Raw genomic sequence first — 27,317 nt, 5'->3', positions numbered from 1 at the left:
TTATTGTAAGAGTAATTCCTTTAATATCTGAATTGTTAACAGCTTTGAACAGCCTATGTGTCAAACAGTCTACTTGTGATTACCAACATTCAGAGCTTACACAACCTCATCCTCGAGCTACAGAACAGACTTTCTCCTGTCAATACAGAGCTGCAGGATTGGGTCGTGATCGGTTTACTTGTTGATCTTTTGTTCAATACATTTGCGGAGTAGATTTAAATTTCAAATGAGATTTGCAGACACCATGATTGAGACATGCTGTGGGGCACATGCTAAGTCCAGCAATGGTTATTGACATCAGAAATAAAACCCAACTGTCAGAATGAGCATAGTTCAGTCTTGGACATTATTAACAGCAATAACAGCAGAATCCAACCCCTGCTGTCATTTATGAACTTGCTGGTGTCTCAGCAGGTTTGATGACTGAGTGAATCTCTTCCCACATGTGGAGCAGGAGAATGGCCTCTCCCCAGTGTGAATACATTGGTGTCTCAGCAGATCATTTGTGCTTTTAAAGCTCTTCTCACAGTCAGAACATTGAAAAGGTCTCTGATCAGAGTGAACTCGTTGGTGTGTCAGCAAGTTGGATGACTGAGTGAATCCCTTCCCACACACAGAGCAGGTAAACGGCCTCTCCCCAGTGTGAATGCGCTGGTGTACAGTGAAGTCAGATGATCGCCTGAACCCAGTCCCACAGTGAAAGCACCTGAAAGGTCTCTCGCCAGTGTGAACACTTTGATGACACATCAGTTCCCCATACCTTTTATAGCACTTTTCACATTCCGGGCACTTAAAAGGTCTTTCATCAGTATGAACTCGCTGGTGCTTCAGCAGATTGGATGAATGAGTAAATCCCTTCCCACACTCAGAGCAGGTGAATGGCCTCTCCCCAGTGTGAACTCGCTGGTGTGTCAGCAGATTGGATGACTGAGTAAATCCCTTCCCACACTCAGAGCAGGTGAACGGCTTCTCTCCAGTGTGACCTCGCTCATGTGTACGCAAGTGGGATGATGCCCTGAATCTCTTCCCACAGTGAGAGCAGCTGAACGGTGTGGCACCAGTGTGAATGTGCTGGTGCTCCATCAGTGCACATGGGCTTTTAAAGCTCTTTTCACGGTCGGAGCCTTTACACACTCTGTCAGTGTGAAATCACTGGTGTCACCAGTGCAGATGACCGAGTAAATCCCTTCCCACACATGGAGCATAGTAATGGCCTCTCCCAGTGTGAACTCGCTGGTGTGTCAGCTGACTGGATGACTGAATAAATCCCTTCCCACACAGAGCAGGTGAAAGTCTGCTCCCCGGTGTGAATGTCTCAATGAATTTTCAGCTCAGATAGGTGATGAAATCCTTTGACGCAGTGCTCACATTTCCATGGTTTCTCCCCGGTTTGTCTGCACTTGTGTTTCTATAGGCCAGATGATTGGCTGAAGCCTCGTCCACACACAGAACATGTGTCGGTTTTTTTCTTCACTGTGAATGGTGTTTTTTGCTTCTTGGTTCAAAGACCAATGATATTCAGGTTCTGACGAATTGAGTGACTCTCAGATCTTGATGTGATGTTTAATTTGAGTTTCTGTCTGCAAATCCTCCCCTAATACCCTGTAAAATAATTAATTGAAAAAAGGAACATGTAAAAGAACCCATAAAAACACAAAGGCAGGTTGTGAAATTGAGCTGAATGAATCTGGTAACTTGTGGGGCTGGCATTAGGAAGCTGCTCGATTGTCATAAAAATCCAACTGGTTCATTAATGTCCTTCAGGGAAGGGAAACTGCCGCTCAGTCTGGACCTACACAAGACTCTGGACTTCTATGGAGGGGGAGGGGGAAAGAGAGTGAGGGGGGGGGAACAAGGGTGAAGAGGAGGGACTTCATAAATCTGCAACTCATCCAGAACTTGGACAGAACCTCCCAAACCCGTAACTTCCACCACTGAGAAAGACAGGAAAGCAGGTGCATGGGAAACCATCATCTGCAAGTTCCTCTCTAACACACACACCATCCTGACTTGGATATGTATCACCATTGCTTCATCATCACTGAATCAAAATCTTACAGCTCCTTCCATTGTTGGTGTACCTTTACCACACCGACTGCTGTGGTTCAAGGAGGCCCACCATCACCTCTCAAAGAGCAACTGGGGACTGGCAATATACACCGGCCTTGCTAGTGACACTCACATAAGAATTACATTCTTTGCAATCTGTATCAATAATGAATTAAAAAGCTTTGCAGAAATACCTGTTCCCAAAACAATACTCTTTTACATTGTTGGAACAGAGTCTGCTTGGCAACCTAATCTCTCTCCCTTAGCAAACTCAGATCAGAAATGGTTGAGGCAACTGGGTTAAACCCAGCAGCTTCTCCTCCATCTCCACTCCAGTTCAAACTGATGCAACAAAAAAGACCTACACAGGAGGCTAGGGACCGACTTCTGCATCCAACGCCCATCCCGATTCAAATCGGCTGTTTAATTGGTCTGTGTTTCTAGACTCGGTTCTGTGAGCAACGTCTACAATAAAACAAAAGCAAAATACTGCAGATGCTGAAAATCTGAAATAAAAAGAGAAATGCTGTAATTACTCAGCAGGTCAGGCAGCATCTGTGGAGAGAGAAAGAGAGTTAACTTTTCAGGTCGTTGACCTTCCATCAGCCTGCAATAAAACACTTACCGACAGCCACTGACGAATGGTGGCTGCAGTTCCCAGAATTCTCTGCACACCAGAAACTGCTCTTTCCAATGTGCTGATTGCCCTGTGCGCTGAGCATGTGCGTGCTCCTCAGGGCCAGGTGTGGGGCATTCTGGGTGGCCTCTGTCCTGTCCTTTGTTGTTACTTGGACTCTGTGGAAATGGGAGAAGAAACCGGGAACGGAGGGTAGGATGGGGGAGCTGCTGCACCATCAGGTTAATGGTTCCCCATCCTTCTCCCCCACCACCACCCTGCAGCCCGTGCCGCACATCTGCCGCCTCTGATTCAGGATGCAAGAGCCACTGAGACTCGGGTGTTGCTGAGGCTGCACTTGCCTCCGCTCAGATTGTTGGAACCGCACTGCGCAGCTCCTTGGAGACCGCAGTGACAGGCGATTCCAGGGGCAGGGCCTTCCTGCACCTGCGGTCCTTCTGATGAAGATAGGCCATATTCTACTGTGTGGAGCATTCTGGGTATGATGGTTCACCATTGTTATAGAATTACATAGGGTTACATAGAAACAGGCCATTCAGCCCAACCAGTCCAGGCTGCCACTTTTGCTCCATTCGAGCCTCTTCCCACCTTTCCTCATCTAAATCTATCATAATCGTCTATTCCCTTCACCCTCAGTTGCTTGTCTAGCCTCCCCCTTAAATACATCTAAACGATTCGCTTCAACCACTCCCCATGGTAGTGAGTTCCACATTCTCACCACTCTGAGTAAAGAAGTTTCTTTTCAATTCCCTATTGGATTTCTTGGTGACTATCTGATATTGATGGCCTCTAGTTATGATCTTCTCCACAAGTGGAAACAGTCTCCCAGTATCCAGTCTATCAATACATTTCATAATTTTAAAGACTTCTATAAGGACACCCCTCAACCTTTTTCCAAGTGAAAAGAGACTCAGACTGTTCATCCTTTCCTGATATGTATATCCACACATTTCTGGTATCATCCTGATAAATCCTCTCTGCACCCTTCCAGTGCCTCTATATCCTTTTTATAATATGGCGACCAGAACTACATGCAGTACTCTAAGTGTGGTCTAACCAAGGTTCAATACAGGTTAGCATAACCTCCCCAGTTTTCATTTCTATCCCTCTAGAAATAAACCCGAGTGCTCGGTTTGCTTTTTTTCATGGCCTTGCTAACCTGTGGCACAAGGTTTAATGATTGGTGTAATTAAAGCAAAATACTGCAGATGCTGGATATCTGAAATAAAAACAAGAAATGCTGGAAATTCTCAGCAGGTCTGGCAGCATCTGTGGAGAGAGAAGCAGAGTTAACATTTCAGGTCAGTGACCCTTCTTCAGAACTGGTCACTGACCTGAAAGTTAACTCGGTTTCTCTCTCCACAGATGCTGCCAGACCTGCTGAGTATTTCCAGCATTTCTTGTTTTTATTTAATGATTGGTGTATTTGTAATCTGAGATCCCTTTGTTCCTCTACCCCACCTTCCAAGTTCAATGGCATTACGATCAACTATCAATGACCACTATCAACATCCTGGGGGTTACCATGGTTACCAAATACCATGGCTACAAGAGCAGGTCAGAGGCGAGGAATCCTGCGGTGAGTAACTCACCTCCTGACGCCCCAAAGCCTGTCAGAGTCAGAGAGATACAGCACTGAAACAGGCCCTTTTTCCCACCAAGTCTGTGCTGACCATCAACCACCCATTTATACTAATCCTACACTAATCCCATCTTCCCTCAATTCTCCTACCACCTACCTACACTAGGGGCAATTTACAATGGCCAATTTACCTATCAACCTGCAAGTCTTTGGCTGTGGGAGGTAACCGGAGCATCCGGCGGCAACCCACACAGTCACAGGGAGAACTTGCAAACTCCGCACAGGCAGTACCCAAAACCGAACCCGGGTCGTTGGAGCTGTGAGGCTGCAGTGCTAACCACTGCGCCACCCCGAATGTCCCAGTCTACCATCGACAAGGCATAGGTCAGGAGTGTGATGGAATATTCTCCACTTGCTTGGATGGGTGCAGCTCCAACACTCAAGAAGCTCGACACCATCCAGGACAAAGCAGCCTGCTTGATTGTCACCCCATTGACAAACATTCACTCCCTCCATCACTGATGCACAGTGGCAGCAGTGTGTACAATCTACAAGATGCACTGCAGCAACTCACCAAGGATCCTTAGACAGCACCTTCCAAATCCAGGACCTCTACACCTAGAAGGACAAGGGCAGCAGATGCATGGGAACACCACCACCTGCAAGTTTCCCTCCAAGCCACACACCATCCTGACTTGGGACTATGTCGCCATTCCTTCACTGTCGCTGGGTCAAAATCTTGGAACTCCCTTCCCAACAGCACTGTAGGTGTACCAACCCCACACGGACTGCAGTGGTTCAAGAAGGCAGCTCACCACCACCTTCTCAAGGGCAATAAATGCTGGCCTAGCCAGCAATGCCCACATCCCAGGAATGAATTTTAAAAAAGTAATAAGTGACCTCGCTATTCTCCCTACCAAAATGTACTACCTTCCATTTATCAGCGTTGAACTTAATTTGCCAATTGTTTGCCTATTCTGCAAGTTTATTCATGTCCTCCTGTAATTTGTTGCAGTCCTCCTCAGTACTGACTATCTACCCCACCCCTCCAATTTGGTGTCATCAGGAAATTTAGAGATTGTGTTTTTGATTTCAAGTCCAAATCGTTAATGTAAATTGTGAACAGTAGCGGTCCCAGCACTGATCCTCGTGGAACACCACTTCACAGCTTCTGACACTCTGAATAACTAGCCTTCACTCCCACTCTCTGCTTGCTCTCTTGAAGCCAGCTGGCAAATCATTCTGACACTTGTGCTCGGACTCCAAATTCTCTGACCTTATTCATTAGTCTATTATGCAGCACCTTATTACAGGCTTTTTGAAAATCCAGATAAATTATATGTACTGTATTACCATATTTCACTCTTCCCGCCTCAAAAAATTCAAGAAAGTTGGTCAAGCAAGATTTTTCCTTTTGAAATCCATGCTAGCTATTCATTACTATATTTTTCTTTTCCAGACGTTCTTCTATTCTCTCTGTTAGTAGGGATTCCATTATTTTTCTTACCACTGATGTTAAGCTGACTTGTCTATAATTCCCTGGGCATGTTCTGTCCCCTCTTCTTAAATATCGGTATTATGTTCACGATCCACCAGTCCTCTGGCACCACACTTTCTTACATAGAATGTACAGCACAGAAACAGGCCATTCGGCCCATCTGGTCCATACAGGTGTCCATAATCACAGAATAATACAGTGCAGAAGAGGCCCTTCATACTCCACACAAGCCTCATCTCACCCAATCAGCATATTATTCCATTGTGTGAAAGCATTTGATGTAACAGGCCTTCACTGGGCATGACCAGAATGTGAACCTTTCTCTCTCCCTCTACTATTTATATTATTCTGATGAATTCTTAAATATGTGGAGTAATGTCTCTGCTATCACTTCCCCAGATTCTTTTCAAATGCATGGATGTAATCCATCCAGACCAGGGGCTTTATCCTCAGTGTTTGATTACTTTATTCAATACATCCCTTTTTTATTTTAAATGCATTTATCTCATTACTCATACCATTATTCAATGTTATGTCCACTTGTTCTATCTCCCTGATAAATCCCAAAGCAAAATAATTATTAAAATAAAAGCAAAATACTGCGGATGCTGGAAATCTGAAATAAAAACAAGAAATGCTGGAACCACTCAGCAGGTCTGGCAGCATCTGTGAAAAGAGAAGCAGAGTTAATGTTTCGGGTCAGTGACCCTTCTTTCACTTGCTTATAACCTGTGACTTTTCTAATATTTGTCAGTTCCGAAGAAGGGTCACTGACCCGAAACGTTAACTCTGCTTCTCTTTTCACAGATGCTGCCAGGCCTGCTGAGTGGTTCCAGCATTTCTTTTCATTATTTAATATTTCTGTCTTCGCTCCATCGTTCTCCCTTAATGGTCCCATTCCCATCTCAGCCTTTTTTCCATTGATGTGCCTGTAAAATATTTTATTTTATTTTGGATTCCTTGATAATTTAATTTCATAGTTCCTCTTTGCCTTTCAAATTTTTTTTTGACTCCTCTCCTAATCTCTTCATATTCTCTCTGATCATGCACTCCTCTGCTTTCTATGTACTTAATGTATGTCTCTTTCCTCACCCTCATTGTTTTATGTCTTTATTCATCCATGCAGTCTCACTGGTGTTTAGTTTCTTTCCTTTCAGCTGAATATATTTACCTTGCACTCTGTTGAACACCGTTTTAAATGTTTCCCAGTTCTGTTCTACATCGTTGCTTGCCAATATTGTTGCCCATTTTATTTTCTCAAGCTCTATTCTCAACCCCTCAAATCAGTTTTTCTCCAATCTATTAACCTGGCTTTTGTCATAATTACGTCCTTCTCTCATCATCTTAAAGTGTATTATATTATGGTCACTATTGCCTAGATGCTGAGACCAAGTGGGCCCACATCAGAGACGCCATCTATGAGTCAGCTTTGACCACCTACGGCAAAAGTGCGAAGAGAAATGCAGACTGGTTTCAATCTCATAATGAAGAGCTGGAACCTGTCATAGCCGCTAAGCGCATTGCACTTTTGAACTACAAGAAAGCCCCCAGCGATTTAACATCCGCAGCACTTAAAGCAGCCAGAAGTACTGCACAAAGAACAGCTAGGCGTTGCGCAAACGACTACTGGCAACACCTATGCAGTCATATTCAGCTGGCCTCAGACACCGGAAACATCAGAGGAATGTATGATGGCATGAAGAGAGCTCTTGGGCCAACCATCAAGAAGATCACCCCCCTCAAATCTAAATCGGGGGACATAATCACTGACCAACGCAAACAGATGGACTGCTGGGTTGAGCACTACCTAGAACTGTACTCCAGGGAGAATGCTGTCACTGAGACTGCCCTCAATGCAGCCCAGCCTCTACCAGTCATGGATGAGCTGGACATACAGCCAACCAAATCGGAACTCAGTGATGCCATTGATTCCCTAGCCAGCGGAAAAGCCCCTGGGAAGGACAGCATTACCCCTGAAATAATCAAGAGTGCCAAGCCTGCTATACTCTCAGCACTACATGAACTGCTATGCCTGTGCTGGGACGAGGGAGCAGTACCCCAGGACATGCGCGATGCCAACATCATCACCCTCTATAAAAACAAAGGTGACCGCGGTGACTGCAACAACTACCGTGGAATCTCCCTGCTCAGCATAGTGGGGAAAGTCTTTGCTCGAGTCGCTCTGAACAGGCTCCAGAAGCTGGCCGAGCGCGTCTACCCTGAGGCACAGTGTGGCTTTCGTGCAGAGAGATCGACTATTGACATGCTGTTCTCCCTTCGTCAGATACAGGAGAAATGCCGTGAACAACAGATGCCCCTCTACATTGCTTTCATTGATCTCAAAGCCTTTGACCTCGTCAGCAGACGTGGTCTCTTCAGACTACTAGAAAAGATCGGATGTCCACCAAAGCTACTAAGTATCATCACCTCATTCCATGACAATATGAAAGGCACAATTCAACATGGTGGCTCCTCATCAGAGCCCTTTCCTATCCTGAGTGGTGTGAAACAGGGCTGTGTTCTCGCACCCACACTTTTTGGGATTTTCTTCTCCCTGCTGCTTTCACATGTGTTCAAATCCTCTGAAGAAGGAATTTTCCTCCACACAAGATCAGGGGGCAGGTTGTTCAACCTTGCCCGTCTAAGAGCGAAGTCCAAAGTACGGAAAGTCCTCATCAGAGAACTCCTCTTTGCTGACGATGCTGCTTTAACATCTCACACTGAAGACTGCCTGCAGAGTCTCATCGACAGGTTTGCGTCTGCCTGCAATGAATTTGGCCTAACCATCAGCCTCAAGAAAACGAACATCATGGGGCAGGATGTCAGAAATGCTCCATCCATCAATATTGGCGACCACGCTCTGGAAGTGGTTCAAGAGTTCACCTACCTAGGCTCAACTATCACCAGTAACCTGTCTCTAGATGCAGAAATCAACAAGCGCATGGGTAAGGCTTCCACTGCTATGTCCAGACTGGCCAAGAGAGTGTGGGAAAATGGCGCACTGACACGGAACACAAAAGTCCGAGTGTATCAGGCCTGTGTCCTCAGTACCTTGCTCTACGGCAGCGAGGCCTGGACAACGTATGCCAGCCAAGAGCGACGTCTCAATTCATTCCATCTTCGCTGCCTTCGGAGAATACTTGGCATCAGGTGGCAGGACTATATCTCCAACACAGAAGTCCTTGAAGCGGCCAACACCCCCAGCTTATACACACTACTGAGTCAGCGGCGCTTGAGATGGCTTGGCCATGTGAGCCGCATGGAAGATGGCAGGATCCCCAAAGACACATTGTACAGCGAGCTCGCCACTGGTATCAGACCCACCGGCCGTCCATGTCTCCGTTATAAAGACGTCTGCAAACGCGACATGAAATCGTGTGACATTGATCACAAGTCGTGGGAGTCAGTTGCCAGCATTCGCCAGAGCTGGCGGGCAGCCATAAAGACAGGGCTAAATTGTGGCGAGTCGAAGAGACTTAGTAGTTGGCAGGAAAAAAGACAGAGGCGCAAGGGGAGAGCCAACTGTGCAACAGCCCCAACAAACAAATTTCTCTGCAGCACCTGTGGAAGAGCCTGTCACTCCAGAATTGGCCTTTATAGCCACTCCAGGCGCTGCTTCACAAACCACTGACCACCTCCAGGCGTGTATCCATTGTCTCTCGAGATAAGGAGGCCCAAAAGAAGAATTGCCTAGATGTTTGCCTACTTTTAATTCTCATCTGCTCTGGTTCATTCCCCTTTACTAGATCCAATAGTGAATCTTCCCTTGATGGGCTTTTTACATTTTGGGTTAGAATGGAGTCCTGTACACATTGTAGGAACTCCATTCCTTTATCCCCTTAACCTACCTTTTCTGTCCAATTAACATCCAGATAGTTGAAAAACCCATGATTATTGTTCTTTTTTTTTTTTACTTTAGCTGCAGGCCGAGTTGCAGACACTGCCACACACCAGGGAGGGGGTAAGTTACCTGGACACTGTTCCAGGAGGCAGTCACACCCCTTAGGATGGAATCGTCGGATTTGATCCATAGTCAGGGACAGGAGGGTGTGATTGCGAGTGAGGCAGGTATGGGAATTGAAAATGCACCCTTGCAATTGTCCAACAGGTTTGAGGTTGGATGAGCGAACTGACCATGGTACTGGAGCCATTCAAGAGAGGGAGTTAAAAAGAAATGTAATGATAGTAGGGGACAGTATTGCCAGGGGGATAGACACAGTTCTCGCAGCAGAGGGCATGAGTCCAGAAGGCTGTGTTGATTGCCCGCTGCCAGGGTTTGGGACATCTGCTCTGGCTGGAGAGGAACTTGGAGTGGGAGGATCCAGTTGTTGTGGTCCTCGTAGATAGCAACGACATAGATAGGACTAGGAAGGAGGTTCTCCTTAGAAAGTAAGCGCAGCTATGGGCAGATGACACCAAAATTGGTGGTATAGTGGACAGTGAAGAAGGTTGTCTAAGGTTACAACAGGATATAGATAAACTGGGAAAGCGGGAAAGGGATTGGCAAATGGAATTTAACACAGACAAGTGCAAAGTGATGCATTTTGGGAAGTTAAACCAGGGCAGGACATATACAGCGAATGGCAGGGCCCTGGGGTGTGTTGTTGAGCAGAGAGACCTTGAGTTGCAAGTACATAGTTCCCTGAAAGTGGCAACACAGGTAGACAGGGTGGTGAAGGAGGCATATGGCATGCTTGCCTTCATGGAGGCATATGGCATGCTTGCCGAGGCATTGAGTACAAGAGTTGGGATGTCATGTTACAGTTATACATAGCGTACAACTGGGGCGGCGCAGTGGTTAGCACAGCAGCCTCACAGCTCCAGCGATCCGGGTTCAATTCTGGGTACTGCCTGTGTGGACTTTGCAAGTTCTCCCTGTGACCGTGTGGGTTTTCGCCGGGTGCTCCGGTTTCCTCACACAGCCAAAGACTTGCAGGTTGATAGGTAAATTGGCCATTATAAATTGCCCCTAGTATAGGTAGGTGGTAGGAGAATTAAGGGAAGCTGGGGATGAGACGGTAATGGGATTAATGTAGGATTAGTATAAATGGGTGGTTGATGGTCGGCACAGACTCAGTGGGCCGAAGGGCCTGTTTCAGTGCTGTATATCTAAATAAAAATAAATAAAAATTTAAAAAAAAAATTAAAATTAAAAAAACGTTAGTTAGGCCACATTTGGAGTACTGTGTGCAGTTCTGGTCGCCGCACTACAGGAAAGATGTGATTAAGCTAGAGAGGGTGCAGAAAAGATTCACAAGGATGTTGCCTGGTTTGGAGGGCTTGAGTTATAAAGAGAGATTGGATAGGCTGGGTCTGTTTTCCCTGGAGCGAAGGAGGCTGAAAGGGGACATGATAAAGGTATATAAAATTATGAGAGGCATAGATAGGGTAAATAGCCAGAGTCTGTTTCCCATGGTAGTGGTGACTAAAACTAGAGGGCGTAGATTTAAGGTGAGAGGGAGGAGGTTTAAAGGGGATCAAAGGGGTACATTTTTCACACAAAGAATAGTGGGTATCTGGAATGAGCTGCCTGAGGAGGTGGTGGAGGCAGGAACAGTAGCAACATTTAAGAGGCATCTGGACAGGTACTTGAATGAGCAAGGCACAGAGGGATATGGAATTAATGTAGGCAGGTGGGATTAGTATAGATAGGCATTATGGTCGGCATGGACGCGGTGGGCCGAAGGGCCTGTTTCTATGCTGTATGACTCTATGACTCGATTAAAACATATAAGATCCTGAGGGGTCTTGACAGGGTGGATCTGGAAAGGATGTTTCCCCTTGTGGGAGAATCTAGAACTAGGGGTCACTAAATAAAAATAAGGGGTCGCCTATTTAAGACAGAGAAGAGGAGAACTTTTTTCTCTCAGAGGGTCGTGAGTCTTTGGAACTCTCTTCCTCAAAAGGCAGTGGAAGCAGAGTCTTTGAATATTTTTAAGGCAGAAGTAGATAGATTCTTGAAAAGCAAGGAGGTGAAAGGTTATCGGGTGCAGGCAGGAATGTGGAGTCGAGGTTACAATCTGATCAGCCATAATCTTATTGAATAGCAGAGCAGGCTGGAGGTGCTGAGCGGCCTAGTCCTGCTCCTAATTTGTATGTTAAAATATTTGTCTTAGACCCACTCTTCTCTCCCTCAAACTGAACATAAAATTCAATCATTATGATCACTGCTGCTGAGGGGTGCCTTCACTATGAGGTCATTAATTAATCCTATCTCGTTACACAATCTTCTTTTAATCTCATCCCATCCTTAACCTCCTTAGTAAGTCACGGTTGATCTTTCTCGCAGAGTTTTTGTTTTTCAATGGAATGTATTTTTGTTGAACATTTTGAATAATTTCTTTAAATGTTTCCCAAGTTTATTTTCCACCATTACATTTTAGTTTATTTACCCAATCAAACTTAGCCAGCTCTCCCCTCATACCTAGGCAATTGGCTTTAAGTTTAAGATTCTTGAGAATTGCTGAAAATACAGACATGTTGTCAAAGCTTTTCGTCTTGCACACATCAGAACAATACACAAGAATACCAATGTAAGGGAACACAACAACTTATACTGCATGAAAAGAGTGTGCTGATTGGTTGGCAAGTGAACTCTGATTGGTAGAGGCATTGCCATGGAGAATGCACTAGTTTACGGTGTCTGACAGTTAACTGTCAAGCTTTGTTTGAAATTTAAACCAGGCAGCTTGACTCTGATTGGTCAAGGCATTGCCCTGAGGAATGAACCAGCGAATGGCTGTCACTTATTTTGGTTCATCTTGACCCTCACAGTTTTGTGCACCTCAATTAAGTCATTGTTCAGCCTCCTCTGTTCCAAGGAAAACAACCCTAGCCTATCCGATCTTTCCTCATAGCTACAACTTTCAGCCCTGGCAACATTCTGGTAAATATCCTCTGTACTCTCTCCAGAGTAATAATGTCCTTCCTGTAATGTGGTGACCAGAACTGTACACAATACTCCAGCTGTGGCCTAACCAGCATTTTATATAATTCCAGCATTACATCCCGGCTTTTGTATTCTTTACTTGGCCAATAAAGGAAAGTATTCCATCTGCCTTCTCCACCACTTTATCTACCTGTCCTGCCACTTTCAGGGACCTGTGGACATGCACTCCATGGTCTCTCACTTCTACCCCTCTCAACATCCTCCCGTTTATTGTGTATTCCTTTGCTTTGCTCGCCCTCCCCAAATGCATTACTTCACACAGCTCCGGATTGAATTCCATTTGCCACTTTTCCGCCCACACAACTAAACCATTGATATAATTCTGGAGTCAACACCTACCCTCTTCACTATTAACTACACGGCCAATTTTTGTGTCATCTGCAAATTTCCCAATCATGCCTCCCACATTTAAGTCCAAATCATTAATATATACCACCAACAGCAAGGGACCCAGCATTGAGCCCTGTGGAAAGCTACTGGAAACTGCTTTCCATTCGCAAAAACATCCGTCGACCATTAACATTTTGTTTCCTGTCAGTGAGCCAATTTTGGATCCAACTCACTACATTCCCCTGTATAACATGGGCTTTTATTTTTCAACCAATCTGCCATGTGGGACCTTGTTAAATGCCTTACTAAAATCCATGTAGACCACATCCACTGCACTACCCACATCAATCCTCCTTGTTAATTCCTCAAAAAATTCAATTAAGTTAGTAAGACATGACCTTCCCTTAACAAATCCATTCTGACTGTCCTGATTAATCCATGCCTTTCTAAAGGACAGTTTATCCTAACTCAGAATTGATTCTAATAATTTTTCCACCGAGGTCAGACTGACAGCCGATAATTATTTGGCCTATCCCACGCACCCTTTTTAAACAATGGTACAACGTTCGCAGACCTCCAATCCTCCGGTACCTCACCTGTATCTAGTGAGGATTTGAAGATGATCCTCAGAGTATCCATTATTTCCTCCCTGGCTTCCTTTAACAACCTGGGATACAATCCATTTAGTCCAGGTGATTTATCCACTTTCAAGGATGTCAGACCCTCTAGTATTTCTTCTCTCATTATGCTTATTCTATCGATTATTTCACACTCCTTCTCTAACTACAATGTCTGCATCAACCCTCTCCTTTGTGAAGACAGAGGCAAAGTACTCATGAAGAAACATGCCCATTTCTTCTGCATGCATGCACAAGTTCCCTTGTACATCTCTAACAGGCCTTACCCCTTCCTTAGTTATTCTCTTGCTCTTAATGTACTGATAAAACATCTTTGGGTTTCCTTGATTTTACCTGCCAATGTTTTTTCATGTCCTCTCTTTGCTTTCCTAATTTCCTTTTTTACTGTAGGGCGGCACAGTGGCGCAGTGGTTAACACCGCAGCCTCACAGCTCCAGCGACCCGGGTTCAGTTCTGGGTACTGCCTGTGCGGAGTTTGCAAGTTCTCCCGATGACCGCATGGGTTTCCATCGGGTACTCCGGTTTCCTCCCACAGCCAAAGACTTGCAGGTTGATAGGTAAATTGGCCATTGTAAATTGCCCCTAGTGTAAGTAAGTGGTAGGAGAATTGAGGGAAGGTGGGGATGTGGAAGGGAATATGGGATTAAATGTAGGATTAGTATAAATGGGTGGTTGTTGGTCGGCACACACTCGGTGGGCCGAAGGGCCTGTTTCAGTGCTGTATCTCTCTATGAAAACTACTTCACCCCTGCACTTTTTATACTCCTCTCGGCTTTCTAAATTATCATGTTTTTTGTGACCGTCATAAGCTTTACTTTTCTGCTTTATCTCACCCTGTATGCTTCTGGATAACTCAGGATTTGGCAGTCCTTTGTGGGGGACACCGTGCCCGTAGAATTTCGCTTTTGAATGCCTCCCACTGGTTTGCCACTGATTTTCCTTCAAGTAGCTGTGTCCAGTCCACTTTCACCAGATCACCTCTCAGCTGCATAAAAATTGTCTTCCCCCAATTTAGAACTTTTACCCCTGTTCTATCTTTGTCCTTTTCCATAATAATGCTAAATCTAACTGTATTATGGTCCCAAAAGGTCACCCACTGCTACTTCATCCACTTGCCCAGCTTCATTTCCGAAGACTAAATCTAGAATTACGCCCCCTCAGGTTCTCTTGAATGCAGTTCAAGAATTTTGTGCCCTCTGTGCCCTTCACACTGTTTGTATCCTGGGGATTTCAACTTCCCTAATACCTAACTATTATTGCCCTATTGTTTTTGCACTCAGACATTTGCCTACATATTTGTTCTTCTATCTCCCTCTCACTATTTGGGGGTCGACATACTTTTCTATTTCCTCAACGTTTATCTTTGGATTTCTAAATCTCTCTTAACCTGAACCCTCCTCCCTCCTGTTAGCTTAAAGCCACTTTTCCCAACTCTGGCGACATGTACTGGTGCACTCTTATGTTTGTATGCTCTGTCCCTTCCAGTCACACCCTGGTTACCATTACCCATACCACTACCCTGCACGATAGACTTGTCCTTTCTCTTTAACTTTTCAAATCTCCCCTCACGTGGACCCTTACTACATCCGCTCCCTCCCAACCTATTTAGTTTAAAGACCTCTCTACAGCCCGAGTTATACGACTCATCAGGTCATTGGCCCCAGCGCAGTTCAGGTGAAGTACAGCTCCCTCTTTCCCCAGTACTGGTGCCAGTGAACCATGAATCATAAGAACATAGGAGCTCATCGAGCCTGCTTTGCCATTCAATACCATCATGGCTGATGATCCATTAAATGCCTTTTTCCCCCACAGATCCCTGATGTCATTTGTATTTAGAAATCTGTCAATCTCTGCTTTAAACATACTCAACGACTGAGCTTCCACAGCCCTCTGGGGTAGAGAATTCCAAAGATTCACAACCCTCTGAGTAAAGAACTTTCTCCTCATCTCTGTCCTCAGTGGCTTCCCCCTTATTTTGAAATTATGTCCCCTGGTTCTAGACTTCCCAACCAGGGGAAACATCTTATCTGCATCGACCCTGTCTATCCCTTTAAGTATTTTGTAGGTTTCAATGAGATCACCTCTCATTCTTTGAAATTCTAGAGAATACAGGCCAAGTTTCCCCAATCTCTCTTCATAGGAGATTGCCGCCACCCCGGGAACAAATCTGGTGAACCTTCGCGGCACTCCCTCTGTGGGAATAATATCCTTCCTAAGGTAAGGGGACCAAAACTGCACACAGTACTGCAGGTGTGGTCTAACCAAGGTTCTATACAACTGAAGTAAGACTTCACTACTCCTGTACTCAAATTCTCTTGCGATAAAGGCTAACATGCCATTCGCCTTCTTAATTGCTTGCTGCACCTGCGTGTTAACTTTCAGTGAATTATTGACAAGGACACCCAGGTCCCTTTGTCCATCAAAACCCATTTCTCTCACACCAACCTTTGAGCCATGCATTCAACTCTCAGATCTTATTTACCCGAAGCCAATTTGCTTGTGGTTCAGGTAGTAATCCAGAGATTATTACTTTTGTGGTTCTGCTTTTTAAATGTAGCCCCGAGCTTCTCATACTCATAGAAACATAGAAAATAGGAGCAGGCCATTTGGCCCTTCGAGCCTGCTCTGCCATTCATTACGATCATGGCTGATCATCCAACTCAGTAACCTGTTCCTGCTTTGCCCCCATATCCTTTGATCCCTTTTGCCCCAAGAGCTATATCTAACTCCTTCTTGAAAACATTCAATGTTTTGGCCTCAACTGCTTTCTGTGGTAGCGAATTCCACACGTTCACCACTCTCTGGGTGAAGAAATTTCTCCTCATCACCGTCGTGAAAGATTTACCTCATATCGTTAAACTATGACCCCCAGTTCTGGACTCCCCCACCATCAGGAACATCCTTCCTGCATCTACCCTGTCAAGTCCTGTTAGAATTTTATAGGTTTCTATGAGATCCCCACTCAATCTTCTGAACTCCAGCGAATATAATCCTAACCGACTCAATCTCTCCTCATATATCAGTCCCACCATCCCAGGCATCAGTCTGGTAAACCTTCGCTGCACTCCCTCTATAGCAAGAACATCCTTCCTCAGATAAGGAGACCAAAACTGCACACAATATTCCAGGTGTGGCCTCATCAAGGCCCTGTATAATTGCAGTAAGATATCCCTGCTCCTGTACTCGAATCCGCTCGCTGTGAAGGCCAACATACCATTTGCCTTTTTTACTGCCTGTTGCACTTACATGCTTACCTTCAGAGACTGGTGTACGAGAACACCCAGGTCTCGCTGCATATTCCCCTCTCTGTTTGTAGCCAGATAATAATCTGCCTTCCTGTTTTTGCCACCAAAGTGGATAACCTCACATTTATCCATATTATACTGCCTCTGCCATGCATTAGCCCACTCACTTAACTTGTCCAAATTATCCTGAAGTCTCTGCACCCTCCTCACAACTCACCCTCCCACCCAGTTTTGTGTCAACTGCAAAGTTGGAGATATTACATTTAGCTCCCTCATCTAAATCATTAATATATATTATGAATAGCTGGGGTCCGAGAACTGATCCCTGCGGTATCCCACTGGTCACTGCCTGCCATTCGGAAAAAGACCCATTTATTCCTACTCTAGGTTTCCTGTCTGCCAACCAATTTTCTATCCATCTCAAGACACTACCCCCCAATCCCCCGCGCATCAATTTTACACGCTAATCTCTTATGTGGGACTTTGTCGAAAGCCTTCTGAAAGTCCAAATAAACCACATCCACTGGCTCCCTCTCATCAACTCTACTAGTTACATGCTCGGAGAATTCTAGTAGATTTGTCAAGCATGATTTCCCTTCCATAACTCCATGCTGACTCTGTCCGATTCTACCACTGTTCTTCAAGTGCTCTGCTATAAAATCGTCGATAACGGACTCTAGAATTTCCCCCACAACCGACTTCAGGCCTGACTGATCTATAATTCCCTGTTCTCTCTCTACCTCCCTTTTTAAATAGTGGGGTTACATTAGCTACCCTCCAATCTGTACGAACTGTTCCAGAGTCTATAGAATCTTGGAAGATGACCACCAATGCATTCACTATTTCTAGGGCCACTTACTTAAGTACTCTGGGATGGAGGTTATCAGGCCTGGGGATTTATCAGCCTTCAAACCCATCAATTTCCCCAACACCATTTCTCTACTGATTCCCTTCAGTTTCTCCCTCTCACTAAACCAGTCTTCCCCAACATTTGTGGTAGGATATTTGTGTCCTCCTTTGTGAAGGCAGAACCAAAGTATGCTTTTAGTTGATCAGCCATTTCTTTGACCCCCATAATAAATTCCCCTGTTTCTGACTGTAAGGGACCTACATTTGTCTTCACCAATCTTTTTCTCTTCACATACCTATAAACTTTTAGTCAGTTTTTATGTTCCCCGCAACCTTACTCTCGTACTGTAAAGGGAAGGCTAATTATCACAATATTAGGCAGGAACTGAAGAATTTAGATTGGGGGCAGCTGTCTGAGAGTAAATCAACATCTGACATGTGGGAGTCTTTCAAACATCAGCTGATTAAAATCCAGGACCAGCATGTTCCTGTGAGCAAGAAGGACAAGTTTGGCAAGTTTTGGGAACCTTGGATAACACGGGATATTGTGAGCCGAGTCAAAAAGAAAAAGGAAGCATTTGTAAGGGCTGGAAGGCTAGGAACAGATGAAGCACTTGAGGAATATAAAGACAGTAGGAAGAAACTTAAGCAAGGAGTTAGGAGGGCTAAAAGGGGTCATGAAAAGTCATTGGCAAACAGGATTAAGGAAAATCCCAAGGCTTTTTATACATATATAAAGAGCAAGAGGGTAACCAGGGAAAGGGTTGGCCCACTCAAGGACAGAGATGGGAATCTATGTGTGGAGCCAGAGGAAATGGGCGAGGTGCTAAATGAGTACTTTGCATCAGTATTCACCAAAGAGAAGGACTTGATGGATGATGAGCCTAGGGAAGGGAGTGCAGATAGTCTCAGTCATCTCATTATCAAAAAGGAGGTGGTGCTGGGTGTCTTGCAAAGCATTAAGGTAGATAAGTCCCCAGGGCCTGATGGGATCTACCCTAGAATACTGAGGGAGGCAAGGGAAAAAATTGCTGGGGCCTTGACAGAAATCTTTGCATCCTCATTGGCTACAGATGAGGTCCCAGAGGACTGGAGAACAGCCAATGTTGTTCCTTTGTTTAAGAAGGGTGGCAAGGATAATCCAGGAAATTATAGGCCGGTGAGCCTTACGTCAGTGGTAGGGAAACTATTGGAGAGGATTATTCAGGACAGGATTTACTCCCATTTGGAAACAAATGAACTTATTAGCGAGAGACAGCATGGTTTTATGAAGGGGAGGTCGTGTCTTACTAATTTGATTAAGTTTTTTGAGGAAGTGACGAAGATGATTGATGAAGGAAGGGCAGTGGATGTTATCTATATGGACTTTAGTAAAGCCTTTGACAAGGTCCCGCATGGCAGACTGGTACAAAAGGTGAAGTCACACGGGATCAGAGGTGAGCTGGCAAGATGGATACAGAACTGGCTCGGACATAGAAGACAGAGGGTATCAGTGGATGGGTGTTTTTATGAATGGAGGAATGTGACTAGTGGTGTTCCGCAGGGATCAGTGCTGGGACCTTTGCTGTTTGTAGTATATATAAATGATTTGGAGGAAAATGTAGCTGGTCTGATTAGTAAGTTTGCGGACGACACAAAGGTTGGTGGAGTTGCGGATAATGATTGGGATTGTCAGAGGATACAGCAGGAAATAGATCGGTTGGAGACTTGGGCGGAGAAATGGCAGATGGAGTTTAATCCGGACAAATGTGAGGTCATGCATTTTGGAAGGTCTAATGCAGGTGGGAGGTATACAGTAAATGGCAGAACCCTTAGGTGTATTGACAGGCAGAGAGATCTGGGCGTACAGGTCCACAGGTCACTGAAAGTGGCAACGCAGGTGGATAAGGTAGTCAAGAAGGCATACGGCATGCTTGCCTTCATCGGTCCGGGCAAGTCATGTTGCAGCTGTACAGAACCTTAGTTAGGCCACACTTAGAATATTGCGTGCAATTCTGGTCGCCACACTACCAGAAGGACGTGGAGGCTTTGGAGAGGGTACAGAAGAGGTTTACCAGGATGTTGCCTGGTCTGGAGGGCATTAGCTACGAGGAGAGGTTGGAAAAACCCGGATTGTTTTCACTGGAACGACGGAGGTGGAGGGGCGACATGATAGAGGTTTTCAAAGTTATGAGCGGCATGGACAGAGTGGATAGTCAGAAGCTTTTTCCCAGGGTGGAAGAGTCAGTTACTAGGGGACATAGGTTTTAGGTGCGAGGGGCAAAGTTTAGAGGGGATGTGCTAGGCAAGTTTTTTTACACAGCGGTTGGTGAGTGCCTGGAACTTGCTGCCGGGGGAGGTGGTGGAAGCAGATACGATAGCGACGTTTAAGAGACATCTTGACAAATATATGAATAGGAAGGGAATAGAAGGATATGGGCCCCGGAAGTGCAGAAGGTGTTAATTTAGGCAGGCATCAAGATCGGCGCAGGCTTGGAGGGCCAAATGGCCTGTTCCTGTGCTGTACTGTTCTTTGTTCTCTATTTTCCCCTTCTTAATCAATCCCTTGGTCCTCCTTTGCTGAATTCCAAACTGCTCCCAATCCTCAGGTCTGTTCTTTTTTTCTGGCGAATTTGTATGCCTCTTCATTTATATTTACACTCCCTCAGAACCTCTTTCTCCGTCCTACCTATGTCGTTGGGACCCACATGGACCGTGACAACTGGATCCTTCCCTCCCTCTCCAAGTTCTGCTGTCCTTAATCCTGGCACTGGGCAGGCAACACAACTTTTGGGACTCACGCTCTCAGCTGCAAAGAACAGTATTTATCCCCCGAACTACACTGTCCCCTACAGCTACATTCCATTTTACACCCCCGACTTGAATGGTCCCCTGCACCACGGTGCTGTGGTCAGTTTGCTAATCCTCCCTACAGTCCCAAGTCTCGTCCACACAAACTGTAAGAATCTTGAACCTGTTGGACAAGTGCAAGGGCTGAGGCTCCTCCATTGCTAACTTCTGGAACCCCATACCTGCCTCACTCACAGTCACACTTGCCTATCCCTGACTATGGACCAAATCTGAAGTACCTGGCCGAAGGGGTGTTACTGCCTCCTGGAACAAAGATTCCAGGTGACTTCCCCCCACCGATGCATCGCAGGGTCCGAATCTCAGACTCTAGCTCATCAACTCTGAGCCGAGGTTCCTTAAGCCGCAGACATTTACTGCAGATATGGTTGCAGTGGATCACACTGGTATTCACCAGCTCCCTTGCTACAGCTGCAACACATCACCTGCTCTACCACCGCTGTTGTGTTTTATTTAACTAAATAGGTGTCATAGAGTTATACAGCACAGAAATAGGCCCTTTGACCCATGGTGTCCATGCCGGCCATCAAGCACCAATTCTAACCCCATTTTCCAGCACTTGGCCTGTAGCCTTGTATGCTATGGCGTTTCAAGTGCTCATCGAAATAGTTCTTAAATGTTGTGAGGGTTCCTGCCTCGACCGTCCCTTCAGGCAGTGTGTTCCAGATTCCAACCACCCTCTGGGTGAAAATGAATCCTCAAATCCCCTCCAAACCTCCTGCCCTTACCTTAAATCTATGCCCCCTGGTTATTGACACCTCCACTAAGAGTAAAAGTTTCTTCCTATCTAGACTATCGATGCCCCGAATAATTTTGTCTACCTCAATCATGTCCCCCTTCAGCCTTCTCTGCTCTAAGGAAAACAACCTTAGCCTATCCAGTCTCTCTTCATAGCTGAAATGCTCCAGCCCAGGCAACATCCTGGTGAATCTCCTCTGCACCCTCTCCAGTGCAATCACATCCTTCCTATAGTGTGGTGACCAGAACTGTACACAGTACTCCAGCTGTGGTCTAACTAGCGTTTTATACAGCTCCATCATAACCTCCCTGCTCCTATATTCTCTGCCCCGGCTAATAAAGGCAAGTATCCCATATGCTTTCCTCACCACCTTATCACTGCTGCCTTCAGTGATCTATGGACAAGTACACCAAGGTCCCTCTGGACTTCCTAGGGTCCTACCATCCATTGTATATTCCCTTGCCTTGTTAGCCCTCCCACAATGCATCACTTCACACTTCTCACGATTAAATTCCATTTTCCACTGCTCCGCCCATCTTACCAGCCCATCTACATCGTACTAAATCTAATGCTTTCCTCCTCACTATTTACAACACCACCAATTTTTGTGTCATCTGCAAATTTACTGATCATACCTCCTATATTCAGGTTCAAATCATTAATGTACACTACAAACAGTAAGGGTCCCAGCACCGATCCCTGCGGTACACCACTGGTCACAGGCTTCCAATCGCAAAAACAACCCTCGACCATCACCCGCTGCCTCCTCCCACTAAGCCAATTTTGGATCCAATTTGCCAAATTGCCCTGGACCCCATGGGCTCTTACCTTCTTAACCAATCTCCCACGCGGGACCTTATCAAAAGCCTAACTGAAGCCCATGTAGACTACATCAACTGCTTTACCCTCATCTGCACACCTAGTCACCTCCTCGAAAAATTCAATAAAATTTGTTAGCCATGATCTCCCCCTGACAAAGCCATGTTGACTGTCCTTGATTAATACCTGCCTCTCCAAATGGAGATTAATCCTGTCCCTCAGAATTTTTTCCAATCGTTTCCCTACCACTGATGTTAGAATCGCTGGGCTATAATCACCTGGTTTATCCCTACTTCCCTTCTTGAATAATGGTACCACATTCGCTGTCCTCCAGTCCTCTGGCCAGAGAGGATTTGAAAATTTGAGTCATTGCCCCTGCAATCTCCTCCCTTACCTCACGTAGCAGCTTGGGATACATCTCATTTGGGCCTGGGGATTTATCCAATTTTAAGCCTGCTAAAACCTCCTCCCTTTCAATATTAATTTGTTCAAGTATATCACAATCCCCCTCCCTGATCCCTACACCTACATCATCCTTTGCCGTAGTGAACACAGATGAAAAGTAATCATTTAAAACCTCACCTACGTCCTCCGGCTCCACACACAAATTGCCACTTTGGACCCTAATGGGACCTACTCTTTCCCTGGTTATCCTCTTGCCCTTAATATACTTATAAAATGCCTTGGGATTTTCCTTTATCTGGCCCCAGTGTTTTTTCATGTCCCCTCTTCGCTCTCCTAATTACTTTAAGTACCCCACTACACTTTCTACACTCCTCTAGGGCCTCCTCCGCTGTTTTCAGCCCTCTGAATCTGCCACAAGCCTCATTTTTTCCCTTACCCAATCCTCTATATCCCTTGACATCCAGTGTTCCCAGGACTTGTTGGTCCTACCCTTCACCTTTACGGGAACATGTTGGTCCTGAACTCTCAGTATTGCCTTTTTGAATGACTCCCACTGGTCTGATGTAGACTTTCCTACAAGTAGCTGCTCCCAGTCCACTTTGGCCAGATCCTGTTTTATCATATTGAAATCGGCCTTCTCCCAATTCAGTACCTTCATTTCCGGTCCATCTTTGTCCTTTTCCATAACTACGTTAAATCTTACAGAGTTATGGTCACTATCCCCGAAATGTTCCCCCACTGACAATACCACCACTTGTCAGGCTTCATTCCTTAAGATTAGGTCCAGTACCACCCCTTCTCTTATTGGACTTTCTACACGCTGGCTCAAAAAGCTCTCCTGTATGCACTTTAAGAATTCCGCCCCCTTTATGAATTTTGCACTAAGAATATCCCAGTTAATACTGGGGAAGCTGAAATCCCCTGCTATTATTACTCTATTATTTCTGCACCTCTCTTGAGATTTGCTGACATATCTGCTCCTCCATCTCTCCCTGTTTAGAGGCCTGTAATACACTCCCAGCCAAGTGATTGCCCCCTTTTCCTTTTTAAGTTCTGCCCAGATGGCCTCATTTGAGAATCCATCTAAGATATCATCCCTCCAGTAATTGACTCCTTGATCAATAGTGCAATGCCACCTCCTCTTTTACCCACTCCCCATCCCACCCGCCCATCATGCCTTAAGATTCTATACCCTGGAATATTGAGCTGCCAGTCCCGTCCTTCCGTCAACCATGTCTGAGATAGCAATATCATATTCCCATGTGTTAATCAATGCCCTCAATTCATCTGCCTTACTTGTAAGATTCCTTGTATTAAAATAGATGCAATCCAGTCTTGCATCATTCACTAGTGCCTTAACAGGTCTATATTTGCTCTGCGTTCCAGACTAACTCAGTTTCTCTTCTATATTTGACTGTGCATCACCCCCTATTGTATCTCCACTCTGTATCCCATCCCCCTACCAAATTAGTTTAAACACCGCCCCCCCCCCCCCCCCTCAACGGCACTAGCAAACCTCCCTGCATGGATATTGGTCCCGTTCCGGTTCAGGTGCAACCCGTCCAAATTGTACAGGTCCCACCTTCGCCAGAAACAGACCCAGTGATCCAGGAAACTGCATCATCTCTTCAGCTACACATTCCATCTGCTCTATCCTCATATTCCTATACTCACTAGCACGAGGCACTGGGAGTAATCCAGAGTTACAACCTTTGAGGTCCTGCTTTTTAATCTGCTACTTAGCTCCCTAAATTCTTGTTGCAGGACCTCATCCCTTTTTCTACCTGTCTTTGGTACCAATGTGAACCACGACCTCTGACTGTTTACCCTTCCCCCTCAGAACATCCTGCAGTCGCTCTGTGACATCCTTGACCCAAGCACCAGGGAGGCAACATAGCATCCTGGAGTCACATTTGCGGCCACAGAAATACTTATCTGTACCTCTTACAATAGAATCCCCTATCACTATAGCTCTCCCACTCTTTTTCCACCTCTCCTGTGCAGCTGAGCCACCTGTGACACCACAGACTTAGCTTCTCAGGGGAATGCAGCAAGAGCCATCTCCCCCAACAGTATCTAAAGCGGAAAATCTGTTAGAGAGGGAGATAGACCCAGGCGACTCCTGCATTACCTGCCTCCTTCTTCTACTCTGCCTGGTGGTCACCCATTCCCTTTCTACCTGAGCAGTCTTTACCTGCAGTGTCACCACCTCCCTGTACGTGCTAACCACGATGATCTCAGCCTCACAGATGCTCCACAGTGTCCCTAGCAACTGCCCCAGGTCCAAAATGCGGATTTCGAGTAGCTGCAGCTGGAGACACTTCTTGCAAATGTGTTCGCCCTGGACATTGGACGTGTCCCTGACTTCCCACATTGCACAGGAGGTGTACTCCACACTGCCCTGCCATGACTTACCCTTAATTTACTCCCTTAAGTTACTCAAAAATTAGAGATGATTTACACCAGGGACCTTGATTCCCTAAAAAAACTACTTACTATATAAAAAAACTGAAGACCTTACCTTTCTGTTTACTTTTGTTACTAACCCAGCTACTTACTGATACTCCCTTACAGCAATTACTCACCAATCACCTTATTACTTATAACGTAGGTTTTGAGGTTTTTATAAAAATCAATTTTCTCTCCCCTGATTTTTGAAGCTATTTACAGGCACGAGCAGCTGTTACTTACGCAACCAATCAGCTTACAGATTTCCCATGATCTCAGTGTAAGTCTTTTTTTCCTCTTTTGAAACTCAGTGCACGCCGACGCAGCTACAGAGTCCGCTGACCGCCGCTGCTCCGGTCCAAGGTAAGTGTCGGCCTTGAGACCCGCTCTTTATTTCACAGGTCCTGCTCTGGATCCGCCTCCTCCAAGGTCCGCCTGCCGACTACCGCCGCTCCAGTCTAAGGTAGGCGTAGGCCTCGAGCCCCGCTCTTTATTTCACAGGTCCCACACTGGATCCGCTTCAAGTTTTAAGTTTAGAAATATCACTGATAATGTAGTTTATTTTAAAATAGTTCAACTGGTTAACCTACGAATATAATACAATACTTATATCTCCCCAGTACTAATTTAAATTTCTGCCCCAGTTTAGAAATGGAAAAAAATTAAACTCGCCAACTAATCACCTACCTACTTCCTAATTGATGCCTCTGGGCTTGAGCTCTCAGGTCTCACTGTCTCCGGCTCCCTCTCTTGGATCACTGCTTGTTCTGTAAAAGACCAGAACAGCACTTCCTCCCTCGCTGCACCAAATTCCCACACTCAGCAAATTCCTCAGGTCAGCTCTCTGTCTCACAGTCAAGTAGATCTTTGTGCTGCTTACTTTGTGCATGAGCACAACCTTCTGTATTTATACTAGCAAGATTTCCACAGACCAGAGTCAGGCGCTGACTAGGGAACCAGTTCCTACTGGTTACCTAAGTAACTAACTGTGCAGCTGACACTAGAAGACAGCTTGCTTACCATTAACTAAGATTGAAAGGAACTGCAATTTAATGTTCAAGTTAAGTTGAATGCTAAATGGAAACTTAACTAGATTTTGGAAAGTTGATCAACCCTTGAAATTGCCACACTTACCAAATTCCCCGAGTTAAACACTCTGTCACACAGCAGTCAGTCGAGGAGAGCTTTGCGCTACTTTTGGTTCTGTTAAATTAATCCAGAGGCCATGAGTTTGAATCCTGCCATGGCAGTTTGAGAATTGGAAGTCAAAATCTGGAAATAAAAAAGCTGGTTGTCAGTAGAAGTGACCATGAAGCTGCTGGATTGCCTAAGAATGTTCATTGATACAGCACCTTTCCAGACCTCAGAGTCTTCCAAAGCACTTTTCAGTCAATTAAGCATCTTGAAAATGTATACTGACTCTTGTAATGCAGGATAATGTTGGCAGCCCAAGCTGCACACAGCAAGATCCCACAAACAGCAAAGGGATAAAGGACCAAATAGTCCACTTTTTCATAATTAGCATAAAATTGGTTTATTAAAGCTCCTCCAGTGATGGAAACCTGCTGTCCTTACCCGGTCTGGGCCCGTATATGTGACTGAAGTCTTACACTAACATGGGTGACTATTAACTGCCCCTGAAGTGGCCGAACGAGCCACTCAGTCGTGTGAAACCGGTTCAAGGAGGCGGCCGCCCACCACCAGCACCTTCTCAAGGGGTGACTAGGGACAGGGTAATAAATACCAGCTTTACCAGCGATGCCCACATCCCAAGAATGAATTAGTAAAAACTTGCAGCCAGTCCTTTCCTCAGAGGGACTGGTGGAAAATCTGAAGCCCACCCACTGGAGACACCAAAACCCATCCAAGCTCAGTAATTATCAACCAGGTTTTCTCGCACCCATTGCCTCCCCCTCAAAGGCTGTGACACTAAAATCCCCGTGTTTCAGTGTTTTGGGTGGCCCCAGTCAGAGTAGTGTCCTCCCCAGGAGAGAGGCCAGCCCGGGGCCTGCGAACTGCCGCCTCCCACTCGAGCCCCAGGCTCTCTCCGCGGCCTTGCTCCTGGCCGCTCACCTGCTGTTGCTCAGCTCGAGCTCGATGGCCCAACTGTGCCGGCGCGCGCCGTTACCAAGCCTCGCTCCCACAGCCATGGCAACACCGGCGACCGTTAACCGTTTCCCGTTCAAACTTCACGATGCGAAAAAAACTCCGCGCCCCTCCGACAACCGTTAATCGCGCACGCGCAGCTGCTCCGGTCGGGGAGAAATGTCAAACCCCGCCCC

General features: G+C 45.7%; 1 protein-coding gene across 4 annotated transcripts; it reads right to left on the bottom strand.

Annotated features, from left to right (window-relative positions):
* Positions 1–27,317, bottom strand: LOC137349007 (zinc finger protein 436-like). 4 transcript variants are annotated; one of them, XM_068014266.1, is made up of 5 exons: positions 27,109–27,317; positions 26,170–26,307; positions 25,279–25,553; positions 2,415–2,555; positions 1–1,602 (listed from the first exon to the last, which is right to left on the bottom strand). In XM_068014266.1, the coding sequence occupies exon 5, from the start codon at positions 1,081–1,083 to the stop codon at positions 385–387; it is 699 nt and encodes a 232-aa protein (XP_067870367.1). In that variant the 5' UTR covers positions 1,084–1,602; positions 2,415–2,555; positions 25,279–25,553; positions 26,170–26,307; positions 27,109–27,317; the 3' UTR covers positions 1–384. The 4 variants fall into 4 exon arrangements, with proteins under 4 accessions (XP_067870367.1, XP_067870369.1, XP_067870368.1 ...); XM_068014268.1 differs by lacking the exon at positions 2,415–2,555; XM_068014267.1 differs by lacking the exon at positions 25,279–25,553.

This window comes from Heterodontus francisci, chromosome 34 (assembly GCF_036365525.1).
Source record: "Heterodontus francisci isolate sHetFra1 chromosome 34, sHetFra1.hap1, whole genome shotgun sequence".
Lineage (NCBI taxonomy): Eukaryota > Metazoa > Chordata > Chondrichthyes > Heterodontiformes > Heterodontidae > Heterodontus > Heterodontus francisci.
The sequence above is the reverse complement of the archived record's forward strand: the minus strand, read 5'-3'. Positions and strand labels throughout refer to the sequence as shown.